This window comes from Chlamydotis macqueenii, chromosome 3 (assembly GCF_036417535.1).
Source record: "Chlamydotis macqueenii isolate bChlMac1 chromosome 3, bChlMac1.mat, whole genome shotgun sequence".
Lineage (NCBI taxonomy): Eukaryota > Metazoa > Chordata > Aves > Otidiformes > Otididae > Chlamydotis > Chlamydotis macqueenii.
The window spans coordinates 20,603,637-20,627,608 of record NC_141558.1 but is presented as its reverse complement, the minus strand read 5'-3'; the positions used below and the strand labels follow the sequence as shown (position 1 = coordinate 20,627,608).

Sequence of the window (23,972 nt, the reverse complement as noted above, 5' to 3'; positions counted from 1 at the left end):
ACAGGATTTAAATAAGTTTGTGTAAATTATCTCGATTATGACACTTGATTATACTCAGCTTTTGGGATTTTACTTTGCAATTTGAACATCCTTAAAAGTAAGTTTTTGCATTTATTAAATGTAGCTTTAATTTTGACAACTGTTATGTAGGAAACATTTAGGTACATGTTTAATACCTCCTTTCGAAGTGTACTTTAATGGGAATATTTGAAGCTCTGTAATAAGCAATGCTATGAACTATGAAAATACAAATATCAAGATTATGACAGTATGTTTTGCAATAGGTTGATTTGTAGGGCTACAAACTCAATTATATCATCAGTATTATAATTTGAAATATGCCTATCAACCACATTAAAATACGTATTAGTTGTAGTTGAACAAATAATACCTGACTTGTCTGTTATAAAATGGCTAAAGCTGTCCATATACTGTATGTGGATTTGTTGTTCAATAATGCTTAAACAATCTAAACTGTCAAAATATTTATTCCGTCATCCCTATGTGGTGGGATATATTGGGATAATTTGTTTACAGAGTCTAAGTATAGATGGAGAGAAACATTCATTAAATAAACAGATAGGATTTGTGTCATAGAAAATGACTCTTTGGAATGTATCACTGAATTTAAAGGTAGAGATGTATTCTCATTTGGGTTGGATCTGAACTTTCCCAGTGCATATGATAATTTTGATCACAAGTTTTGATGCAGTTTGAAATAAAGAAAAGAACCTCTGAAACAGTTTGAATTAGCACAGATTTGAATAAAGCTGAATTATAGCATCTGAAATTGAATCACATCAACCTTTTGATATAAATCAGGTACCATTTGTCGTAATATAATAGTTTTCCATTTTTAGCACAGACTGAGGTAATGTAACATACATAGAAATAGAAGAGAGAAATTTTCAGAATATACGAGTATATTTTTTTTTTACCATATGCATTAGTTTTACCATCCTAAAATGAGACTGAAATTATGATTTATTGTGTTCCCTTTTCTCCTAAGTCAATATGAACATTTGCCTGGTAAGGGTGTTAGAAAAAATAGCTGAAATAACTTGTTAATATGCTTGACTATTGAAATAAAAATTACATTTGTCTGAATTAGTGAAATAATAAAGTACTTAATCAGGAAGTATACGTATAAAAGTAATCTCATATATAATTTCTGATATACAGAAAAAGAAAAAAAGTGTTCAGGAATTACTGTTTTAAGTCTTGAAAGATGACATTCTATGCAATATTCTTCAGTGTGTTGCAAAAAAGTAAAAAAGTTCCCCTCAACTCTATAATTATTGTGGACAGATGAAGTTCTCTTATTATGTGGTCAGGTACCAAGATTTACAGATTAATGAAATGTCAAATTCAGTGTACCATGAAACACATGATAGATTGTTGTAGAAAAATATTGATAAATGTTTATCTTCTTTATGCACTTCAACATGAAATGCAAGAAAATAAGTGTTTGAAGCAGACTATCACTAAAAGACTTTTGAGATATGCTGCAAAACATTGGTATAGATCTGAACATATGAGTTAGAAAACACTGGTATTTGTGGTTGAAAAATGAGAATAAATATCATGTGCATACATGATAGTGGTTAAAGAAGATAAATTGGCTATGAAAATGCATATCTCTAAGCTCTTCATATAGTTATCTCACTAATACATTTGTCAAAACAAAGCAAAAGTATGTGAAAATTTCTGTTCGGAAAGAATATCACTTCAGGAATAGAAAAACATACTAGAAGTCTAGATGTATAATTCACACACAAGTTCTGCTGTCTATGGTAAGGAATTAAATATGTGCCTATAAATCAGTGTTGAGTAATACTTTAGAACTGAATTTGATCAGTCACATTGTAGGGTCCTTAGAGAATTATTTTTTGAAGTAAAAAGCAGTTTAAAAATATCATCTGTGCTTATTCAGATATTGTGTTTTTACCTAAATTTGTTTTTTCTACAATTTTTTAAAGCACAGAACTGTTACACTTCGTAGACAACCAGTTGGAGGCTTGGGCTTAAGCATAAAGGTATGGATAACTTCTTGTTTCTTCTTTTAGTTCTCAGTAGAACTAGTTCACTTCAGTCTTAATTGAAATCTCATGGTTAATGTGCATCTTTTACAGGGTGGTGCTGAGCATAAAGTGCCTGTTGTCATTTCAAAAATATTTAAAGACCAAGCAGGTAATGTATTTATGTTATTTTTTACATATTGTAGTACTGTAGTATATATGTTTTTTTTAAAAAAAAAAAAATATTCTTTAAGCTGAAATTTAAAATGTATTTATGGCTCATTCTTTCAGCATTACACTATCTTTAAGTCTGTTTATAAATGTTCAAATGGGCCATATGTCTTTCTGTTGAATTTAAGATCTATAATCTTTTCAAGTCTCTGGGACCTGTACTTGAAATTTTACTGGTAAGAGTTTCAGAAAACATATTTTTAATGCAGTAAGACAGTTGTGTTGTAAAAAAAATATTTAAAGTTACTTGTGAAAACAAAACTATGACATAGGAAATCTATTGATGTACTTAACTTCAATGATCTAGAAGTTAAAAAAATATGAACCAGACATATTTTTTCCCCACACAGTAATTCACTGCTCTCTGGTATGACAAACTGTGCCTACTTGCAGAGAGTGATTTGTAATGTTTATTGTGGTGATGATAACACAAGCTCTAAATCAGTGTAGTCTAACCCCAGTAAGTATTACATTGACATTTATCTGGCAAAAGGAACCTTTGAGGGACTATGTCAGACTGGACTGATCTTGGCAAATTTGAGAACTGCTCTGGAAAACAAGGCGGGGCATTCAGTAAGGAGAAGAACCGTTGCACATGGGTGGACTAAGGGTCTTAGCTGGTCATAAACAAAGTCGTATTTTTTCCTCTCGTGGGCATGAACATGGGAACCACTTTGTTCTTTTCTTTGCTGAGACATTCTTTTACATATTTGAAGATTTTTCGTGTTTCTGTGATAAGCTTCTATGTGTTTCCTCTCTTCTCTAGAGTAAATCTACCCATTTCATGTAACATTTCCCGCAAGAAAAGAGAGCAGTGCACTGTGACCCTCAGTGCGCGTTCTGCTTTTTAAAGGCCTCAGAGGCATTGACATGATCTTTTGAACTGGTCAGCTTCTCTTCCTGCTTTGCTGCAGGGGAGATTAAGCACGTTTGCTTGGCTCTGTGTTCAGCCTCGTGCTTTACTGGTTCGCAGATGCGGTACTATTTTATAGTTCCAAAGCTAGAACTATAATAGAATAAAACAGTTGCTTCTTTTGTACAACCTTTGTGCTATCCTAAATAATGTAATTAGTCAGCTATCTTTGTATTCTCAAAATTTTTCAAATATATTAGAAGTTATTTTGTTGGTATTGATGTTAAGCAGCAGCTAAAGGCATTTGCACTTCAATTGTTGAGATACAGTGAATATTTCAATTGTATTTCATTTCATTATACGACACAAGAACTTCTGTAGTGACCACGGTAATAAAATACTATTTTTACCATTGTCCTGGTTTTAGGTGGCATAGAGTTAATTTTCTTCCTAGTAGCTGGTGGTGCTGTGTTTCAGATTTAGGATGAGAATAGTGTCGATAACACACTGATGTTGAGCAGTGCTTACACTAAGTTAAGGACTTTTCAGCTTCTGAAGTCCTGACAGCAAAGAGGCTGGGAGTGCACAAGAAGCTGAGAGGGGGCACAGCCGGGACAGCTGACCCAAGCTGACTGAAGGGATATTCCATACCATATGACATCATGCTCAGCAAATAAACTGGGGGGTGCTGGTCGGGGTAAGCGATCACTGCTCAGGGACTGGTTGGGTGTCTGTCGGAAGGTGGTGAACAGTCGCATCACTTGTTTTTCTTGGGTTTTGTTTATCTTTCTGTTTTTTGTTATTTTTTACTTTTAATTTATTGGGTTTTATTATTATTATTGTTATTATTTTATTTCAGTCATTAAACTGTTTTTATCTCAGCCTATGAGTTTTCTTTCTTTTACCTTTCCAGTTCTCTTCCACATCCCACCGGGGCGGGGTGAGAGGACGGTGAGCAGCTGGCTGCATGGTGCTTAGTTACCTGCCAGGGTTAAACCACAAAAACATTTTTGTCTGGCTTAGAGACCTCTCACCTGTGATCATTGTGTTTATAACTTTCAAATTCAGTTTTCCTAAATCACTATATTCAGTAAGAGTTTCTTGAACAAGTTCACCAAAACATAGACAGAAACTCAATTCAGGAGCATAGCTTTACGTTTCTGAAAGACAAGGTCAAGTGGTCGTTCAGTGTTGCAGACTAATATCCAATGTATTACAAATCACAGTAAAGAAAGTCCTGAGATTTTCCTGAGCACATGGCCTCATCAACTGTATTAAGAGCAAGTTTTGCTAATGCCAATGACTCATCACCGAGTGCAGGCTTTTTACATTTTTCTGTGGATTCTGTCTTCCATTCTAACAAAGGTTACATTTTTTTTCATACTACCAAAGCTTTTGCTAAAGTTTATTTCAGAGGGACAAAAGTCCTGCACCAGACAGAATGAGAACAAGTAAATGCAAATACATTTATAATTGAATAGTAAAGTGATATAATTAGCTACAGAGTAATTTTAATCCCATAGGTAATTGTTTCATTTCCAAAGCAAGGATTTTTTTCTCTTATGCGTATGTCAGATCATCCAGTTGACTCAGCATATTAGCAACGTTACTAATAATCTCCCAGATTATGAAAAGATATTATTGATGTTGAAGCTTCTCAGGTAATTTAATGTAATTTAATACAGTATTGCTTTTCCTGTATTTTCCTTTTGAAACTGGCTTGTGCTGTATCATTGTACAATAGTTGTGCAGTCATTGTACAATAGTTGGTGATTGTGATTAGCTTCTAGGTGTGTAGTATTTGTATAGATAATAGTATTAACAATGTATTTATGATAAAGACTGCAGTAGGTTTACAGTCAAATAGATGTAGGGTCCTGTTCTCAGAGATGTGCAATTGAATATCCCGGACTTTGAAAAGAATCAGTCAGGCTTACTTATACAGTGAATCCTTAAGAAATTTTGTCAGATCCATTAAATATACTTTAAAGGAACCTTATACACATTATATGGGTAAAATGTATGGGCTTTCATGTGTTTACATCTTTCTCTCTGTTATCTGTTATTTCCATTTAATTACTAGAGGGTTGTTTTGAACTTGTGGAATCTAAAGTGTGCAGGCTGTAAACATGAATGGACTTTAAAATCTAACCTCATCATACGTAAAAGTGATAGTATAAGTATATAGTATTGGAAATTTTAATTGTATAAACATCAAGCAATCAAATTTCTGGTTTGTGTTGCAGAGTTATCAAGTTAGCAATCACATTTTGTCACCTTGTTGCAACTTTCCATTGTCATGAGACCTGCTGCAATAATCTGGCTACTACTGTGAGCTCTGCTGATATCTCACATAACACGTGGAGTCAGGCAAGCAGCAATGATAAAACAGAACAGTGGGTTCAGCTCACTGAGGCGTGATGAAAATAGTTAAATAAAATTAAATAAAACCCAGTGGAATAGGGATAGTTTGCATTTTGCCAGTTTCAAAAAAGATCCTCTCTTAAGAACCAATTTTTTTTAAAACCTTAATTTGAAGGCATTTTCCCGCCTTCTGTGATGAAAGGTGACTTATAACTCACATTCTGTTGTATTGAAAAATCTTCTCTTTTATATGTTTAGTCCTTTTTGGCTGGGGATTCTGTATACCCCGGCAGGACTGGAACAAACTCGGGACATTCAGCCACTGAAACATTCTTGGATTAAAACCGTGTGCTCTGCAAACACAGACTGTGTCCAGATATCACATCCTGACTGCCTGCATTCAGGACCATCTGTTTGGAGGACATGGTGTCAGTTTGACGAGGGCTTTCAACAGTTTCACTTACACTTATATGCCAAGCAAAGGTGGTTTAGTATGGAAGCATATGTGATACTTCCCCCATAGGTATTTTTTTCTATATTGACTCCAGTCATCCACAAGGGTGGTACAACTATGGTAGGTAACCAGGCCTAGTCTGAACTAGGCATGGTGGCATGATGTGAGATTACGATTAAGCTCCACAGCATGATTATATAAGTAGCTGATGTTCTTCATCCTACAGCTGTACTCACCTTGGCTTCACCAGCCTTGCGATTCATTCCACTGAGCCAGCAAGGTCAAGGTTAAGGATGAGTTAAGCCCAAATAGAGGTATTTGCATTTATAGGGAGGTTAGAATGGATCAAAAACTTGTGTTATGCTTTATGATAATGAAGATGAAGACTGAACACAAGGCCATCCTTGAACATAAGAAAGGCCTCGTTTGAACATAAGATGTTTGAAGTTGGATGATATTTAATATTTGTACACTGTTTCTTAATATCACTTACAAATTTCTTCTTTTTTAAAAAATATTGTTCGTATTTTCTGTCATTAATTTTAATTATCTTTCCTAGTGATATTTTTCTTTATTACTGGGAAGCTAATGATACTGGAAGATAGCATCTACACACTGCTCTGTCTCTTGGACCTATGCCTCCAGCTCTAAATTTATTTTCAGAAGGCCTAGAAGAACATTCTTAACATTTTGGACTTCTTTTTTTTTTTTTTTTTTTTTTTGGTTGCAGAAGACAGTGCCTTTTAACAGAGAGGACATCTTCATGAACTGTTAAAGATCAGTCAACAAGTAAAATGAAGGTACTTTGATCCCTGATTCAGGAAAGTATTTTTATTCAGCGCAATAGTTAACAAAATACTTAAGGTAGTCTGGAGAAAAGGACACTGAGGGGAGACCTTATCACTCTTTACAACTACCTGAAAGGAGGTTTTAGTGAGATGGGTATCAGTCTCTTTTCCCAAGCAGCAAGTGAAAGGACAACTATCTTGTTTTAGTTGTAATCTGTTCCAGGTAGCAATTGAGTGAATAAACTGTGGCCTTAGGATGGCACTGACATGCACAATTTCTGTTCTTTCTCCTATTCACCTACCTTTGATTGACAGTATAGTTCCCTTATGAATTGCAGAAAGGTAAAGAAATAAGACTTAAATGCAGTATTTGAATTTGTTACCACTGCAGTCCAGGTTGAAGAAAAAGGTTAATGATAATTATTCCTTGCAGAGAAATTAGAGAACTACATAGTGTGTTTTCTTTCAGATAATTTGTTAAGTAGAGAACTGCCTGAAGGCTCCTCTGAGGATGGATGATGTTTTAGACTTTGGATTTGGAGCTTTCTTTTACCACAGTGCTTTGGTACAGAAACTGGAAAAGCAAGCAGCTAGACAGAAAATGTCTTTAAACTGTAACAAAGATTCCCATTGCACTGAAAGATACTAATTAAAATCAGAGTAAAACTCATGCAGATTATTTTGAGACTGAAGCAGTCCAGAATATTTGATGGAAAGAGCAAATGTAATGACCCTTCTACTTGGAGATAATATGACATGGAATAGTACAAGAAATTTAATAACATCCTTTGGCAATTTCATGTAAGGTTTTATTTTTGGACTTTTCACTGTTCTTATCTTTCCCTTACTGGTTTCTGAATGAAAAAATTTTTAGGCTATTTTAGGAAGTACATCTCTTCTTTTCTTGTAACTCATTTAAGTAAGATGTATTTCTGCTACTTTTGGTATCTCCTCTTAGTCTCCAAGTTTATTTTCCAGTTATCACCTCTACAGCATTTAAAATTTTTTGACATATTATATCAGAGTTTAATGGGAGCTTAGTTACATATTTTGGAAGAAAATATTGAAGATGCCAGATTATAATTTATTTCTTTGTATAATGTTACCTGTTTGTAACTTTATATTATGTTATTCATCTCAGAAAGCCTTTTACATGTGATATTAATCATGTCTATTAGAGCTAACTTTATTCCTTAGAATATTGCACTTGTGCGGTCAGATTCATCTCCCTTTACATTGTATTACATTCCTTTGTGAACTTACTGTCCTGGTTTTGTGTAGTAGGGGGAGGCTACAGTGGCAGCTTCTGTGAGAAGCTGTTAGAAGTTTCCCCTTTATCTGATGGACTCGGCTGGGTCTAGGGCAGTCCTGCTGCTGGCCAGGGCCAAGCTCGTGGGTGACAGGGATAATGCCTCTGTGATAATGTAATTAAGAAGGAGAAAATTTTGAAAAAAAAAAAAAAGAAGAAGCAGAAGTGGGGGCAGAAAGGGGAAGGTGCAAGTCTCATAGGCCTTGCAGCCCTCACCCCTTGGCCTCCCACCAGGTGGCCATCTGGGCCCGACTTGGCCCAGCCCGGCTGCAAGAAGTGAAGAGAGGAGATGAGATGTGAAAAGAACCAAGAGTCATCTGCCTGAGCCAATTGTGAAGAATTTCTTGTGAGAGGAATGGCTGCAGACGCGAAAGTCCATGAAGAAGGAGGCGGAGGAGTAATGCTGCTTCTGGTCGAGATTCCCCTGCAGCCCGTGGTGCAGCCCATGGTGAGGCTGGCTGTGCCCCTGCAGCCCATGGAGGCCCATGGAGGAGCAGAGATCCACCTGCAGCCCATAGAGGACCCCACACCAGAGCAGGCGAATGCCTGAAGGAGCCTGTGGCCTGTGGAGGGCAGCCAGTTCCTGAGGGACCCCACACTGGAGCAGCTGATGAAGGACTGTAGGCCATGATAGGAGGAATGTGAGAAGTTCTTCCCCTGAAGAGGAAGGAGCAGCAGAAAACAACCTGTGGTGAACTGAGTGCAACCTCCATTCCCTGTTCCCCCCTGTGCCGCTCAGGGCGGGGGAAGGAGGTAGAGATAATTTGAAATGAAGTTAAGCCTGGGAAAAGGGGAGGGGTGGAGGGAAGTTGTTTATGTTCTTTCTCATTATCCTTCTTTTGTTTTATTAATAGTAAATTGAATTAGTTTTCCCCAATTTGAGTCTGTTTTGCCCATAACAGTAACTTTAATGATCTCTCCTTGTCCTTATCTCAAACCTCGAGGTTTTTCTTATATTAGCTCTCCCTCATTCCCTCAGAGTGTGGGGAGAGTGGGTGAAAAGCTTGGTCCCAAGAGCAGCTAACTACAACACTTATTCATCTAGTGTTTAATTAATTTTTAAATGCACAATACTATTTTTACTTGAGAAATATTGTAATAATTCTGAAAATAATATCAGGTTTAGATTGATTGTACACATGGAGTACCTAGAGCTTTTAACATTGCTAACTTTATTCCTAGAAATAGCACATTTTTTGTGACTTTAAATAGCTTTTCACTGACTCTTCAATGGAATGTTAGCTATGTTTGACTAGTAGAACTTTTTTTTAAAAAACAAACTATAACTTATTCATACTTATAACTATTGCTTTTCCTTCTTAATTATTGCTAGTTATTTCTGGATTCTGTTCATGTAAGATGCATGGATATTTTTACATTTATTTTCAAATTCGAGGGACTTATTAGTTTTGGTTAGGCAAGTATTCAAAGTAGTAAGTGACAGTAGTAATGTAGCCCTTTCATATTTTCTGAAGATACACTTTTTAAAAAAATCTGCTTTAGTTTTCTTATAGTCACATCTTAGTTGTCATTACTTTTCTTAAAAAGGCAAAACTTCAAAGTGCTTATGCTATTGATGTTCAATTTTGTTTCCTTACTTTGAGAATTGATGTTTTCCTAAAAAGGCAAAATCAAATGATGAAGAACTGATTTACTGAATACATGTAAAACTGAAAATATTTTTTTCTAGTAAGAATTTATCATGATAACCATTCCTGTGGGCTCTCTCTGCTGCAATGTCTATGAGCTAATCTGAGCTACTTTAGACCTTTTTCCTGAATTAAAGAACTAACCTATTGTGCCTAAGTTTTCTTCACCTGAGTTCATACTGTAAGATTACTTGTTTGGAAACACCTATAAGAATCACATTGCCGATTTGTTTGGCTTACAAATCTTCCATTGCGCCATACAAATACATGGACAAATGCAGGAAACTCAGACCGTCTGAATTTTTCTCCTCTAAGCAGGTCCAAAGTCAATTTAATCACGGTGTATGCTAGTCTTCTTACAGATCACATGATAAACTGATGATGCAACTCGTGTTACAACCTGCTTGACATCAGAAAACCATCCTAAAGCATTTTAATAATTTTTGCTTTAGTTACTGCTAAGAGTTAGATGAGTAGAAATAAAACTGAACTTTAAAACTTTTTCCATACTGTCTTTCAAAGTATATTCGATTAAAAATAGTGTCACATCAAGAACTTTTCAAAATTCTAGTCTTCTCAGTTTTGGTATACATGCGGCCATTGTCACCACCAGGTCAGTAAAAAAATGGCAAATTTTGGCTGTATATAGGCTCTCTGGTTTATTGGGCAATAGTACCAAAATGATTTTTTGAAGTAGACCTCAGAAAACCGTTATACTGTCATCTGCCTTCTAAAAGTCATGGCAGGGAATAAAAGGATTTGGGTTTTATGGTTAAGGTTCCTTAATGCTCATTGGTATGCTTTTGGGACTGCTAATTGCCCTTATGCATCTTCTCCATTTTATTTTTTGTCATACGTGAAACATAAAACAATATTTGTTTGTAATAAATCTCAGTCTATCCCATTAATAGTTTGCAGTGAAAAACATTAGAAATTTGTTCATAGAGTCATAGAATAGAATCATAGAACAGATTGGGTGGGAAGAGACCTTTAAAGGTTGTCTAGTTCAATTGCCCTGCAATGAGCAGGGACATCCCCGACTAGATCAGGTTGCTCAGAGCCCCGTCCAACCTGGCCTTGAATGTTTCCAGGGATGGGGCATCCACCACCTCTCTAGGCAACTTGCTCCTGTGTTTCACCACCCTCATTGTTAATTTTTTTTCCTTATATCTATTCTGATATAAGGAAAAAATTGCGTCCTATACACCAGTTTCTCCACTTTTATTTAATCTAGTTTCATAATTATTCATTTTTTTATGCAGTGAAATACTTATGCATATATTTAAAGTTAAACTTATGAATCGAGAGGTCCATGAAGTCAGTGCAGCTCATTGTGTGCTTTAAGCAGCATGATTTTGTGCATCACTAGTAACATCAGAGGACATAGTACCCAGTACGTTTCGTGTGTGATTCAGGAATTCAACAAAAATTGAGTGAAAATATGTGTTGTGATCAATCTTAAAAAATATAAAGACATCAGATTATTTACAGACTCACATCTGTATAGAGTTATGCATGAATTAACATGTAGTAAGTCAGAATTTCCCAAGAGTCTGTTCAGTAAGTTTACCATGGCAGAGTCTTGCAAATTTTGGAAAATTTAAAATAGCCCTTTTTCAGCCCTAATGGACAGGAAAAGGAAACAAGGCAAAGCTAGAAATAATTACTTGTTCTTTTCCCTTCCTATTGAGTGCAAAATAATGTTTTATAGTTCATGGGGCTGTCTGAATTTTTTTTTTAGTGACTAGAATGATGGGTCATTTGCTCTTGGGAAAGTTTTTCAAGTCTAATATTGTAAAAAAATAAGATTTTTTTTTTTAATGGATATTTTTATTATGGTTTCTTCAGCATAACTCCCTTTGAGTTTCCCTGGTGCTTTCTTCCTACTTCAGTATCACTTGTGAATTTAATCAACATGCAACATTTAATCAATATTAAGCCTTTTTAAAGATAATTAAGATGTAAAGGTGATGTAGTACTAACTGTTGTAGCACACACTTAATTTTCTTTTACAGCCTCATACATTTCTGCTTATCACTACTTTGTACTTATTTTCTTCTCAAAGTCTTTTTTTTTTGGCCATGTTCAATTCACTGCTACTGAAATATTATGTCAGGTAAAACTTCAAGAGCCATACTGGATTCTACAAAAGTTATATTTACTATTTCTCTGAATAAGGTTGTATACTCCTAGGTATCCCAAAGCTCTTTGTCAAGTGTTCTAGTTCTAGTATTGATTCATTTTACACATAGTGACTGATAATTGCAGAGCAGCCTTTATAGATCCCTTTGTATATGAGAATGTTACAAGTGGCAGAAAAGTCCCGCATAGCCTGGAACATTTTACTTAAAGTTAACATTTTTGTCATGTAGAGAACATATGACTTAATGAAAACATTAGTAGATTTCTTATCTTGAGATTTAAAATATGCCTTAGAGAAACAAGACTGCCTTTTTGTCTCTTTCCAAGGAGTTTTTCCAATCACTTTATTTCTAATATACTTGTAAACGTATTGTAACTTCTGCATCCTAGTGACATGTCCTCTAAAATTTAATTTGTGGGAAATATTTTTATTAGAAGTCATCATTGATTTTAATTTATAGACAATTGGCCAAAAATGAAGTGTTTCATCACAGACTTGGAAGTGTAGTTTGCCAGAGTGCCATCAGTGACCACGATGGCAACAGCCATAATGGTGTCTACATTGTTGGGTTAGTTTGTAGTGCTGTGCACTTCTGGAGCAAATGCCCTGGTGATCCTCATTTTCCATGCTTTGTTTCAGTTCACAGAGCATTTGGCATGAACGACATAATGCTCCTTCCCTCATTTACTGATCTGGACAGCTTTGATTATGTGAAGAGACTCTGCAAGCAGGATATAATTACTTTGTGCTCTTAAACTATAAAATTTATTGTCTAACACAGTAGGTAGCCGGGGATATTATAGTACTCATTGCCCTCATGGGATGAGCAATGAGTCTTTGCTGGCCTGTCAGTCTACAGTCAGGTGGGAAAGGTTCAGCCCTCATTGGTCCCTGGAAGGGAGTTCTCTTTGGTACTGCTGAGTTACCATCCTCCAGTTACCTGGTTTTCTTCCTTCAGATCTTATACCTTCTCATATCAGTGCTTTTCCTCTTCAAGGCTTGAGCTGTTAACTAGCCCTATTTCAAGAATTTTATCTCTGTCTGGAATTTTACCTTTCCTATTTTGCATGGATATAATCTACATATTCAATATAACTCTTATTAGCACTAAGCAATTTTCTCAGAAGATTCAGATAAGATTACACAGCTCTGCTGTTGTGTCATTATGCAGTGGGTCATGGATAGCTGAACATCCAGAAGCATGGTGATACCTGCCTGCCTGCAGATTTTCGTTGCATGCTTTTCCATAAAGATCTCATCTTTCATCCAAACATTTTCTGGCTCAGTATGCTTTCCTTTCTTTCTAGGCTTACATTTCTGTGTTTTCACCTCTTACAGAAATTATTTCCAAACTCATCTTTCACATCCCTGCCCTTCTTTCTTTTATTGTGCTTCTTTTTGAATATCACTGTTTCAGCTGATCTTGCCAATGACTATGGCTACTTTGGCCTCCTGGAAGAGCCAACAAGACAACACCGTGGGAAAACAAAGCTGCTTTCTGCCAGCATGTGCCATCTTCATCACATCTGTGGCCTGCAGGTCAACTGACTGGCACTTGTTGAAATATAAACACATCTGTGTTATTGCAGTGAGTTGGAGTGCGAGTCGATTGATGTCCAGGCTCTGCATTCATTCAAGTTGCAGGGACCGCTGCAGCCTCACAGTCACAGGCCCTGGTTCTCATGGGGGACTTCAACCACCCTGACATCTGTTGGAGAGACAACACGGCAGGGCACAGGCAGTCCAGGAGGTTCCTGGAATGCGTGGATGACAACTTCCTCCTGCAGGCGATAGAGGAGCCGACAAGGAGGGGTGCCATGCTCGACCTTGTGCTCACCAACAGGGAGGGGCTGGTGGGGGATGTGAAACTAAAGGACAGCCTTGGCTGCAGCGACCATGACGTGGTGGAGTTCAAGATCCACGGGGCAGCAAGGAAACTACATGGCAGACTCTCTGCCCTAGACTTCAGGAAAGTGGACTTCGGCCTCTTCAGGGACCTGATGGGCCAGGTGCCATGGGAGATGGCCCTGGAGGGAAGAGGGGCCCAGGAAAGTTGGTCTATATTCAAGGAGCACCTCCTCCAAGCTCAGCAGAGGTGCATCCCAATGAAAAACAAGTCGGGCAAAAAGGCCAGGAGGCCGGCGTGGATGAGCAAGGAGCTCCTGGACCAACTAAAAGTAAAAAAGGAAGCCTATAGAGGGTGGAAGTGGGGACAGGTAGCCTGGGAGGACTACAAAGAGGCTGCGCGAGTGGCCAGGGATAAGGTAAGGAAGGCCAAAGCCCTGGCAAAACTGAATCTGGCCAGGGATATAAAAAGCAACAAGAAGAGCTTTTATAGGTACGCAGGGGACAAAAGAAAGTCCAGGGAAAATGTAAGCCCCCTCCAGAAGGGAACTGGTGTCCTGGTTACCCAGGACATGGAGAAGGCTGAGGTTCTCAATGACTTTTTTGCCTCAGTCTTCACCGACAAGAGTTCCTGTCCCACCGCCCAAGCTGTAGAAGGTGCAAGCAGGGACTGCGAGAATGAAGAACTGCCCATTGTACTCGAAGAGCAGGTTTGGGATCATCTGAGGAACCTGAAGATGCACAAGTCCATGGGACCTGATGAGATCCATCCGCGGGTCCTGAGGGAACTGGCGGATGAGGTTGCCAAGCCACTGGCTATCGTATTTGAGAAATCGTCTCAAATTGGTCTCAATTGGTCTGGTGAGGTCCCGGATGACTTGAAGAGAGGGAACATAACCCCAATTTTTAAAAAGGGGAATAAGGAAGACCCCGGTAACTACAGGCCGGTCAGCCTCACCTCTGTGCCTGGCAAGGTCATGGAGCAGATTCTCCTGGAAACCATGCTAAGGCACATAGAGAGCAAGGAGGTGGTTGGTGACAGCCAACATGGCTTCACCAAGGGCAGATCGTGCCTGACCAATTTGGTGGCCTTCTATGACGGGGTGACGGCATCAGTGGATCAAGGGACGAGCAACTGACATCATCTACCTGGACTTGTGCAAAGCTTTTGACACTGTCCCACACGACATCCTTCTCTCTAAACTAGAGAGACATGGGTTTGATGGACGGACCACTTGGTGGATAAGGAGTTGGCTGGATGGCCGCAGTCAGAGAGTGGTGGTCAACGGCTCAATGTCCATGTGGAGACCGGTCACGAGTGGCGTCCCTCAGGGGTCCGTGCTGGGCCCGGCCCTGTTCAACATCTTTGTCGGCGACATGGACAGTGGGATAGAGTGCACCCTCAGCAAGTTCACCGACGACACCAAGTTGTGTGGTGCCGTCGACACACTGGAAGGGAGGGATGCCATCCAGAGGGACCTTGACAGGCTGGAGAGGTGGGCCTGTGCCAGCCTCATGAAGTTCAACCAGGCCAAGTGCAAGGTCCTGCACCTGGGTCATGGCAATCCCAGGCACAAATACAGGCTGGGCAGGGAATGGATTGAGAGCAGCCCTGAGGAGAAGGACTTGGGAGTGCTGGTGGATGAGAAGCTTAACATGAGCAGGCAATGCACCCTTGCGGCCCAGAAGGCCAACCGCATCCTGGGCTGCATCAAGAGGAGTGTGGCCAGCAGGTCGAGGGAGGTGATTCTCCCCCTCTACTCTGCCCTGGTGAGACCCCACCTGGAGTACTGTGTCCAGTTCTGGAGTCCCCAACACAAGAAGGACATGGACCAGCTGGAGAGGGTCCAGAGGAGGGCCACAAAGATGATAAAAGGGCTGGAGCACCTCTCTTATGAGGACAGGCTGAGAGAGTTGGGGCTGTTCAGCCTGCAGAAGAGGAGGCTCCGGGGAGACCTGATAGCGGCTTTCCAGTACCTCAAGGGGGCCTACAAGAAAGATGGGGAGAGGCTGTTCAGTAGGGCCTGTTGCGACAGGACGAGGGGTAATGGTTTTAAAATAGAGGGGGGTAGATTTAGATTGGAAATAAGGAAAAAGTTTTTTACGATGCGAGTTATAGAACACTGGAACAGGTTGCCCAGAAAGGTGGTGGAGGCCCCATCCCTGGAAACGTTCAAGGCCAGGCTGGATGAGGCTCTGAGCAACCTGATCTAGTTGGGGATGTCCCTGCTCCTTGCAGGGGGGTTGGACTAGATGACCTTTCAAGGTCCCTTCCAACCCTAACCATTCTATGATTCTATGATTACTTTTAAGCAAGATCTGTTTCTGTATATGTGGCATCTTGCAGCTATTACTGGCAACTGGAGTGCATCACTGTGTGTGGCACTGGTGTGCCTTAGGATGGGCTGCTTAGGGGCCCACAAAACATAAAGCTTTGTGCAATAGTTTTCCTTGGGCAGCTTCACATCACCTGGCAGCATTCAGACTGGGAGACCAGTCTTAACTATTCTGAAGTAAAATTCCTGAAACCCATACTGTGTGGGTGTAAGGAGCCTCAACACCAACTGCTTTGATTCCTTATTTCTCTCTGTTCTGCCTCATCACTTGCTAATACAGACATACTCAAAATGTATCCACTCAGTTCTGAGTCAATCACACACAGAGTGAGAAAGGATGCACCCTTTCACTTTGCCTTTTATACTTTCCTGCAACTGGAATTTCAAACACACCCTCTTTTTCCTGTCTCCAATTCAAATGTGCTCCCACTTTGCTAAAGCACCCAATGGCCTAACATAAGGATTGAATTTAAAATGATTCACACAGTTTTCACTGTTGGTATATGTATTACTGATATCTAGTATTAAGATGTCCAAGCTAGTGTTCAGCACCTCTGGCAATGCATGTACCCAAGACAGGCTACTTCATGTTGTTTCATGATGTTTTTGAGCTGCTTTAATTCACTGGCATTTCTGTACATCGATGTATCTTTTCTATACCAGCTATTACAAATTGTGTGCATAGTTTTAAATGCAAAGCAGGATAAGAAGCGCTACAAGACAACTTGTAGCATGGTATTTAAAATAAATAGTGAAATCTTTCCTAAGTACTGGTAAAGGTATGACTAATGAACTGTTATCTTTTATCTGCCAAAAGAGTGATTAAAAATCTATTAGAAATATAAATTTAATATTGAAAAAGCTATTTTGTACCAAAAGTACATTTGTAGTGGTAAAAGCTATATTGCAGAAATGGTGAGAATACTCTATGCAGTTTTTTCTTTCTTTTTACCTCTATTTCCATCTCTCAAAATACTGTCTTTGTTAACATTTACTGCATTCTTCAAAGCCTCAAGCTGTGACCCTGTAAGATCATCTATGAGACTAATAACCTTAATCCTATCAATCTTTGCAGGATGAGTCTTACTTTCAATTAAGTAATAAATTCCAAGAGATAAACATCTTCAAATTCTACTAAAAAGTAAAAAGTTAAAACTTAGAGAATACACCTCAAAATGTCATTGTTTCTATCTGTGTAGAATTGTTTGCAGTTTCATTACATTATTCTCATTAACTCTGTAAGGCACGAAAAATGCAAATTACAGAGTGGAATAATGTATTTTGTTATTCTCAGGAACAAAGCCTCAAACTTCATGTTAAAGAGTTGTATTAAATTCTAGGCACAACCTCTTTAATTATAGCAGTCCCTGTAAATTTGTTCAGGGGGAAAGGAATTGCTAAGTAGTTTCAGAAATTCCTATTTCCCTTTTGTGGAAGAATAATGAGAAGTGTGAATCACGCTTTCCACATAATTTAATGAAATCCTTCATTAGTGAGAAATTACATTTGTATTCTGTATTAAATAAGTTCTTTGTGCATGGGAAGTCACTCTCTTAATTTGTTTAAAATTGCTAGGAGCCTATTACCTTTATAGGATGAGTACTGATTGCTATGCCATTGATATTTTCACAACCAAATCGATTTCAAATGGAGGTTACAAACAGCATGCTAAACCAATTGCTGAAAGAGAATATAGCATTATTTTTCAGTACTACTTTCAATTAAAATGTACTCCTTCTGTAATCCCACAGCTGACCAAACAGGAATGTTATTTATAGGAGATGCAATAATACAGGTCAGTAAACATCCCTTTTTCCACAGACATATATTTCATACTTGCCTTTATGTTTATTTCATTAACTAACTTACATATTGCAAATTATTTTCTCCCTATCGTATCTGTTTTTAGGTTAATGGTATAAATGTAGAAAGTGCTACCCATGAAGAAGTGGTAAGTCATTCCACTTTGGTTTTTTTGGTAGTGTACAGAATATCCTGTGTCCACGCTATTCTGTCTCTAGCCTTGCTCCATATGAGTTTACTCTTTTTTTCTACTATAAAGACACAATGCTATAGTCAGGTTTGACATATATATATATATGATTAGTAAGAGCTTTATTTTGGCTGTTAGCATTTAGTATAGTTTCTCTACTCTTACTGTGACTCTTCTGCACTGTAAGATATATGCACTTGTAGCACAAATGTACTATTCCAAAGTTGAGTCTCCATCTTTTTTTTGTTGTAGTTTTACATCCTTTAGATAAAATAAGTATTTCAAAGCACAAAATAAGGCAAAAATGCAAAATCCTGTTAAGTTACCTCTGTTCTGCTCAGCAGAGTGCAACTGCTCTTCCCAGAAGAGGGACTGTATCAGTTTTATCAATGAACACAAGATATTTACTTTTTTTTTTTCCTGTAAACTGCACACTGGGCTGCTTGCCGTGAAAATTCAATAGAATGCAAACAAAAAATTAAAAAACCTTTACTATTTAAGAATTAACGGTGAAAGTATGAAAAAAGTACATTACTTTTTTGTGGTGGTACTGTGGGTACTGAAATATCCTTTCGGTGATCACACTTAATCTTTCAGGGGTTGCAAATAAATTGAATAGTCTTTTATATATATAAATGAATATGTATATATAATGTATGTTTATGCATATATAGCATAGATATGTGTGTGCACCATATAGTCTTTATGGATTATGCTTTGGTATAGTGCCTGATCCACTGGGGTTGCAGGTGCTCCTAAAGGATTCACCCACCTACCCTGTGGTAGTACAATCAGATGGTAAGAAAATTCTCACCTTCTTAGCATTGCAGAAACAGGGATTGACTTAGTGAGTTACTTAGTAAATAATCTGATTTAACCTACTGTAAAAATAGCACTTAAAAATTAGAATGCCTGGGGTGAGTGTCATGATGTTACTGAAGTATTTAAAGTCTTTGATTCCCATTGTCTTCAGTGCAGTTGAGAGGGAGTAATCTTTTGTAGATCTTACCCTTGTATGCACTGAAGAACAGAAAATCTAATAAATATTTTGTTACCTATGTGCACTTGTGTGAGAAAATGGGGATTCCTAGTGGGAAATGTACAAAGGAATATGGTTATCTTATTTGGTAAAATGATGTAAAATGACCTAATTTCAGTTGTGCCCTATTTATATTTATGTGCCATATACATTGCTGTTGTTGGCTATGGTGTACTGCACAGTGCTCCTGTTTCATGTTGAGAATTCTCCAGTGTTACAGAAGTATAGGCAGTAATAAAAATAGCATTCAGTGTTGTAATGTTGTACTTAAACTGCTTCTAAATGCTGGGACAAGAATGGGAGAAATCAAGAAAGCAGTGGTGTTACGTGTTTTTGAATTTCATCTTATTCTATAAGTAATTTTTAGATGCTATTTATCAGATTTTGTGGAAAGTTTCTTTATTAGGAAGCAAGAAATTTGCTTAAACATTGGTTCTTTATGATGGTATCCATAGGACTAAGAAGCATTTCCTGTGTTCAAGCCTTAGTGCACATATTGGACAGAGCCTAATTCCTGGCTCTTACTTCCGGAGGTTATAGGGCTATAAATAATAATTTGACTATAATAAATAAATCTTGTACTTAATAAGACCGTATCCACGAGCAAGAAAGGGAGGGATACAGAAAAAGTACAAAGATATCAACTTCAATCTGGGAGGAGATTAAGGGACACATCTCTGTATCTTGATTTTCATGGGAAAACCAGTGTGCGTGGATTACTGAGACACACTGAAAAGGCCCCTTGCCCAGGATTGTATAGCACACTGTGAAATGCAGTTGCAGTTTCTGCATAGCTTTTGCATCTGGTCATGTTCAGTGTAGAGGAATTTTGAGACTGAAGAATGGAATTATGGTGACTAGTTCTACCATGACATGCTGACTCTCACTAGTGTATTCATTTTCATGGTAATGTTCAAGAAACAGACCAACATCTTCCAGTGACTTTTTTATTTGCTTAAGAGGAAAATTTTTTTTTTTTTTTTTTTACATTCCTTTGTAGAACTAAGATAGCAAGGACTTCTCTTTGGAAAAAATAAAGTAGGGAACTGCTTTCTTCTTCTAAAATATGCTGCTTCTGTGGCATTTTCAGTCCTTAGATGCTTGCAGCTGAACCTCAAATAAAAAAGCACATATCAATGGTTGCTCTACATTACCTTTCAGAGTTTAGACAAGAGATAAGCCAGTAGTTACTGGCTGAATTTCCAGAGTACTCTTGCCATCACATGTTCTCCAGTGGGCCTAAGATGAATATCTCAGACCAATAGTCTGGCAGCATTTCTTACACTTTCCCCTCCACTTCATACTCTGCCCTAGTTGGAGAATCCCTTCCACAGCAGCACTCAAACTAGTGCATTGCAAAGCACGGAGGATGGGATGTGGCTGGCAACCTGTCTGTTTTGTGAGCCGCTGAAACAAATCACCAACTCTTGAGCAGGTGTATCCAAATGGTTCCTATCAATAACATGTTTCATAGCTGTTCCCTGTACAGCCTACTCTCTGTTCTGTCCTGCAGCACTGATACCTTAGCCTCTTTCCTCTCCTATATATCACTTCCAGCAGTTCTATACCATGTAGCCTTGATAGGCCACTGCCTCTGCTGCAGTGAGGAATGCTGGTTTGGTAATGGGTGGCCTAAGGTTTAGCAGCTTCAAGGATTTTTCAAAGGATTCTTACCTAACCTTGTAATTATGAAAGTTTTACTCAATTTCATTTGAAAATGTAGTGGGCACTTGCCATTCTGGCTGACTTAAAGAAAAGCAACAAGTCCATAGTATGCTTATTTTTTTTCCTCTTTTACTCTTCCAGTTATTTAATGTGGTTTTGAAATGGTTTACCACAATGTTTGGTCTACTTGAAACAAAATAATATTTCGAATAGTAGTTAGTTTTTAACTGGTTTATATCCTTTATCAGAGTGACTGTATGCAGATAAAGCCGGTTCACATTCATTCCATGTGCAGTGCGTTTCTGATCTGCAGTGCAAGGCAGTATAGACAAAAATTATTGCCCCCTGTTGCCTGTTTATTGGCAGTTATCAGTTGATTCACTGACAACTGTATCTGAGAATAGCATCTGTAGCAACCATAAATGACGTGGGCTTTGACAGTCTTATCAGCAAGGCAGAAATTACATCGGCAAAGGAACTAAACTTGCTTTTATTAATTGGAGGTGATTCCTCTAGGTCAAGTTAAAGCACAGATGCATGATCTTGTGGTCCCTTTCTTGGTGTAGATTAATATTGTCAGGCTAAATCTCTAGAATGATTACAGACAATCTCAGTAAAGCACAGAGCCAGGTCTGTTGTGTATTGGTGAACTGCCCTTCTGCTATTTGTATTGTTATTGCATGTACAAAACTCTACACTTCCTGAAAGTTATTCCCTGCAAAACAGTAAGTTACATCCCTTAATGATTGTTTTTCAGTACCAGGAAGTGCTTAAGAACTGTCAGTGTAACACAGCTATGCTGCAGTGGTGAGGAATGACAGAGAAATGCATAAAGCTACTCATTGCCCTGTACATGGGAATTCAATAAATAGAAGCATTAAACAAAACTTCGTGGAACAGCTGTAGACCATATGGCTGAAAGAGACTTCAGAACGAAGAGAGATCTCAGTGGACGAGGAGATAGATCTGCAAAGAGACTTTTGTAGTACCACAATCTGCTATCATAATCAGAGTGGGGTTAGATAAATGAGTAAGATACCGCATAAACCATCAGCTTTGAGTTTTACATACAGTGCAATAGATTTGGACGTGTAGAAACACCACTGAAGAAGGTAGTGTTACAGTGTATTAAGCTATTAATATAGTAGCTTAGTGATTAAGGTTACTTGTCCGCAAAGCAGGGGGTTAGGTCATCTAACTTTTAGGAGATCATACCTGTATCTTCTGTCTCTGTAAAGAGTGCCCTATTTTCTAAGTGTGTCAGTCAGGTTAGGTGAGAGGCCCTCCAGCAATTCTGTTCAAAAGACACTCAGCAATGAGGCTTAAGTAGTCTCAGTTCACACTGGGTTGCATTCTACACTTAACATATTAACATTGTTAACATCATAAAAAGTATTTAATCAATGAGAGCCTGTCAAAGGTTATTGAGTAATTCTTTTTACTTGCTTTGTTTTCATCTGTCACCACGATCTCTTAGCTATTCAGTCATCTGCTTCAAGATGGCACTTCTGAAATATCATCCTCCGATATAGTTTGAACGCACTTCTTCTTGCTGCTTGCATTCTGGATGGTGAAGACCTCTTTTATAAATACCTAACTCCAAATTATGAATTGTACTGTGTGATCCAAGGAACTATGTACTGAGTCTGACCGGGATGGAGTTAGTTTTCTTCATAGCAGCCAGTATGGTGCTGTATTTTGGTTTGCAACTAAAATGATGTTGATAACACACCAGTGTTTTCATTAGTAATGAACAGGGCTTGCACACCATCAAGACTTTCTCTTTTTTCCACTCTTCCGTCTCTCAATGAGTAGACTGGGAATGGGCAAGAAGTTGGAAGGGGACACAGCCAGGACAGATGACCTGAACTGACCAAGGGGATTTTCCATGCTATATAACATCATGTTCAGCAGTAAAAATTGTGGGAAGGGTTTTCTGGGGAAAGCAGCCATTGCTCAGAGACTGACTGGACATCAGTCTACTTGTAGGAGGTGGCGAGTGATTGCCTTTGCATCACTTGTGTTGTTTTTACCTTTATCTTTGCTTCACATATTAAATTCTCTTTATCTCAAAGGTTTTGTTGCTTTTGTTCTTTATCTTCTCTCCCCTGTCGGGCTGGTGGAGAAAGTGAGTGGGTGGCTGTGTGGGGGGGTTACCTGCTGGCTGACATCAACTCACCACAGACTACTAAGGGATGCTGGTGGCAAAAGTAGAGATACTGAATTGCTTCACTAGTACCAGCCATAGTGATAAGGCATTGAAGGGCACAAGCAAGTACATACTTCTTGGGTTTCTTGGTGTTGTGCTCTTGTTTTTTTCCTGTTTGTTTGTCTTTTGGTGATGTGATTTTCTTTTTTTTTTTTTTTTCAATTGTAGCTCTAACAAATGTTTTCAATATTTTTTTTTTTTTTAATTTTGTTTTGTTTCACAATAGCATGCCTGAATTCCTTGGTGTTTAGACTTTCCCATTTTGTTCTAGGTTTCTACCATTTTAGAATATCTGCTGATTCACACTTAGAGCATGTGAGGAGTTGCACTGAATAGGCACAAACTGAGATAACCTGCATTTTACTAATTGGAAGATTATATGTAATTATTTGTTAGTTTGACTCACAAGTGTTAAAGAAATAAGACCCACTGAAGTAAATGCATGGGAGAGAAGGCTATGAGATCTGGGAATTGTAGGAAAGGAGGCTGATTTGTTCTGTCTGCTATCTATTGTCCTCACAACTGGTGCTCTGTAGATGCTTATGTAGATAGCTGATCCAGATTGTATCAAATACATAGTTTTGTTTCTTAACCCTTGAACTTCCAGCAAAGTTAAAAGGTGATTACTTCTCTGCAAGCCAAACAACTAGCTGGTCTGTCAGCAGGAATTTCACAACAAACTTGCCTTTCCTGTTTTTCACTTCTAATTACTATAATTTGCTTTTTTCCACAATTCTTCAGGTTGCTACTACCACACCTTAGTTCTGCCTAAGAGTATGGATAGAAACATAAATAACTCTAAATCAGGACTGAGGAAAACTCTGCTTTTACAATAGGTAATACAATAGACTGTGGAAAATTGAAAATAATTTCTTTTCCTTTAAAAATAAGTTTGTTTTTAGAAATAGTGTATTGGTGTGAAGAGACTATGAATACAGAAAAATATTAATTCAGAGATTAATATAGTTTCTGTATTGCTCATCTGAGGGGAAAACTAATTTTGTTTCCCTGGTGGCTAATCAGGGTATCACCCTGTACAACACAAAAGAAACAGTCAGTTCTCCTGAGAGGAGAGA

At 38.1% G+C, this 23,972-nt stretch overlaps 1 protein-coding gene across 1 annotated transcript in view; it reads left to right on the top strand.

The window, feature by feature from the left end:
- Nucleotides 1-23,972, top strand: part of SNTG2 (syntrophin gamma 2) — a 269,954-nt gene that overhangs the window by 127,791 nt on the left and 118,191 nt on the right. Inside the window, exons 3-6 of the mRNA XM_086745017.1 lie at nucleotides 1,980-2,036; nucleotides 2,133-2,190; nucleotides 17,742-17,785; nucleotides 17,900-17,941. Coding sequence (XP_086601143.1) covers nucleotides 1,980-2,036; nucleotides 2,133-2,190; nucleotides 17,742-17,785; nucleotides 17,900-17,941 — 201 coding nt within the window. The remainder of the gene's footprint in view (nucleotides 1-1,979; nucleotides 2,037-2,132; nucleotides 2,191-17,741; nucleotides 17,786-17,899; nucleotides 17,942-23,972) is intronic.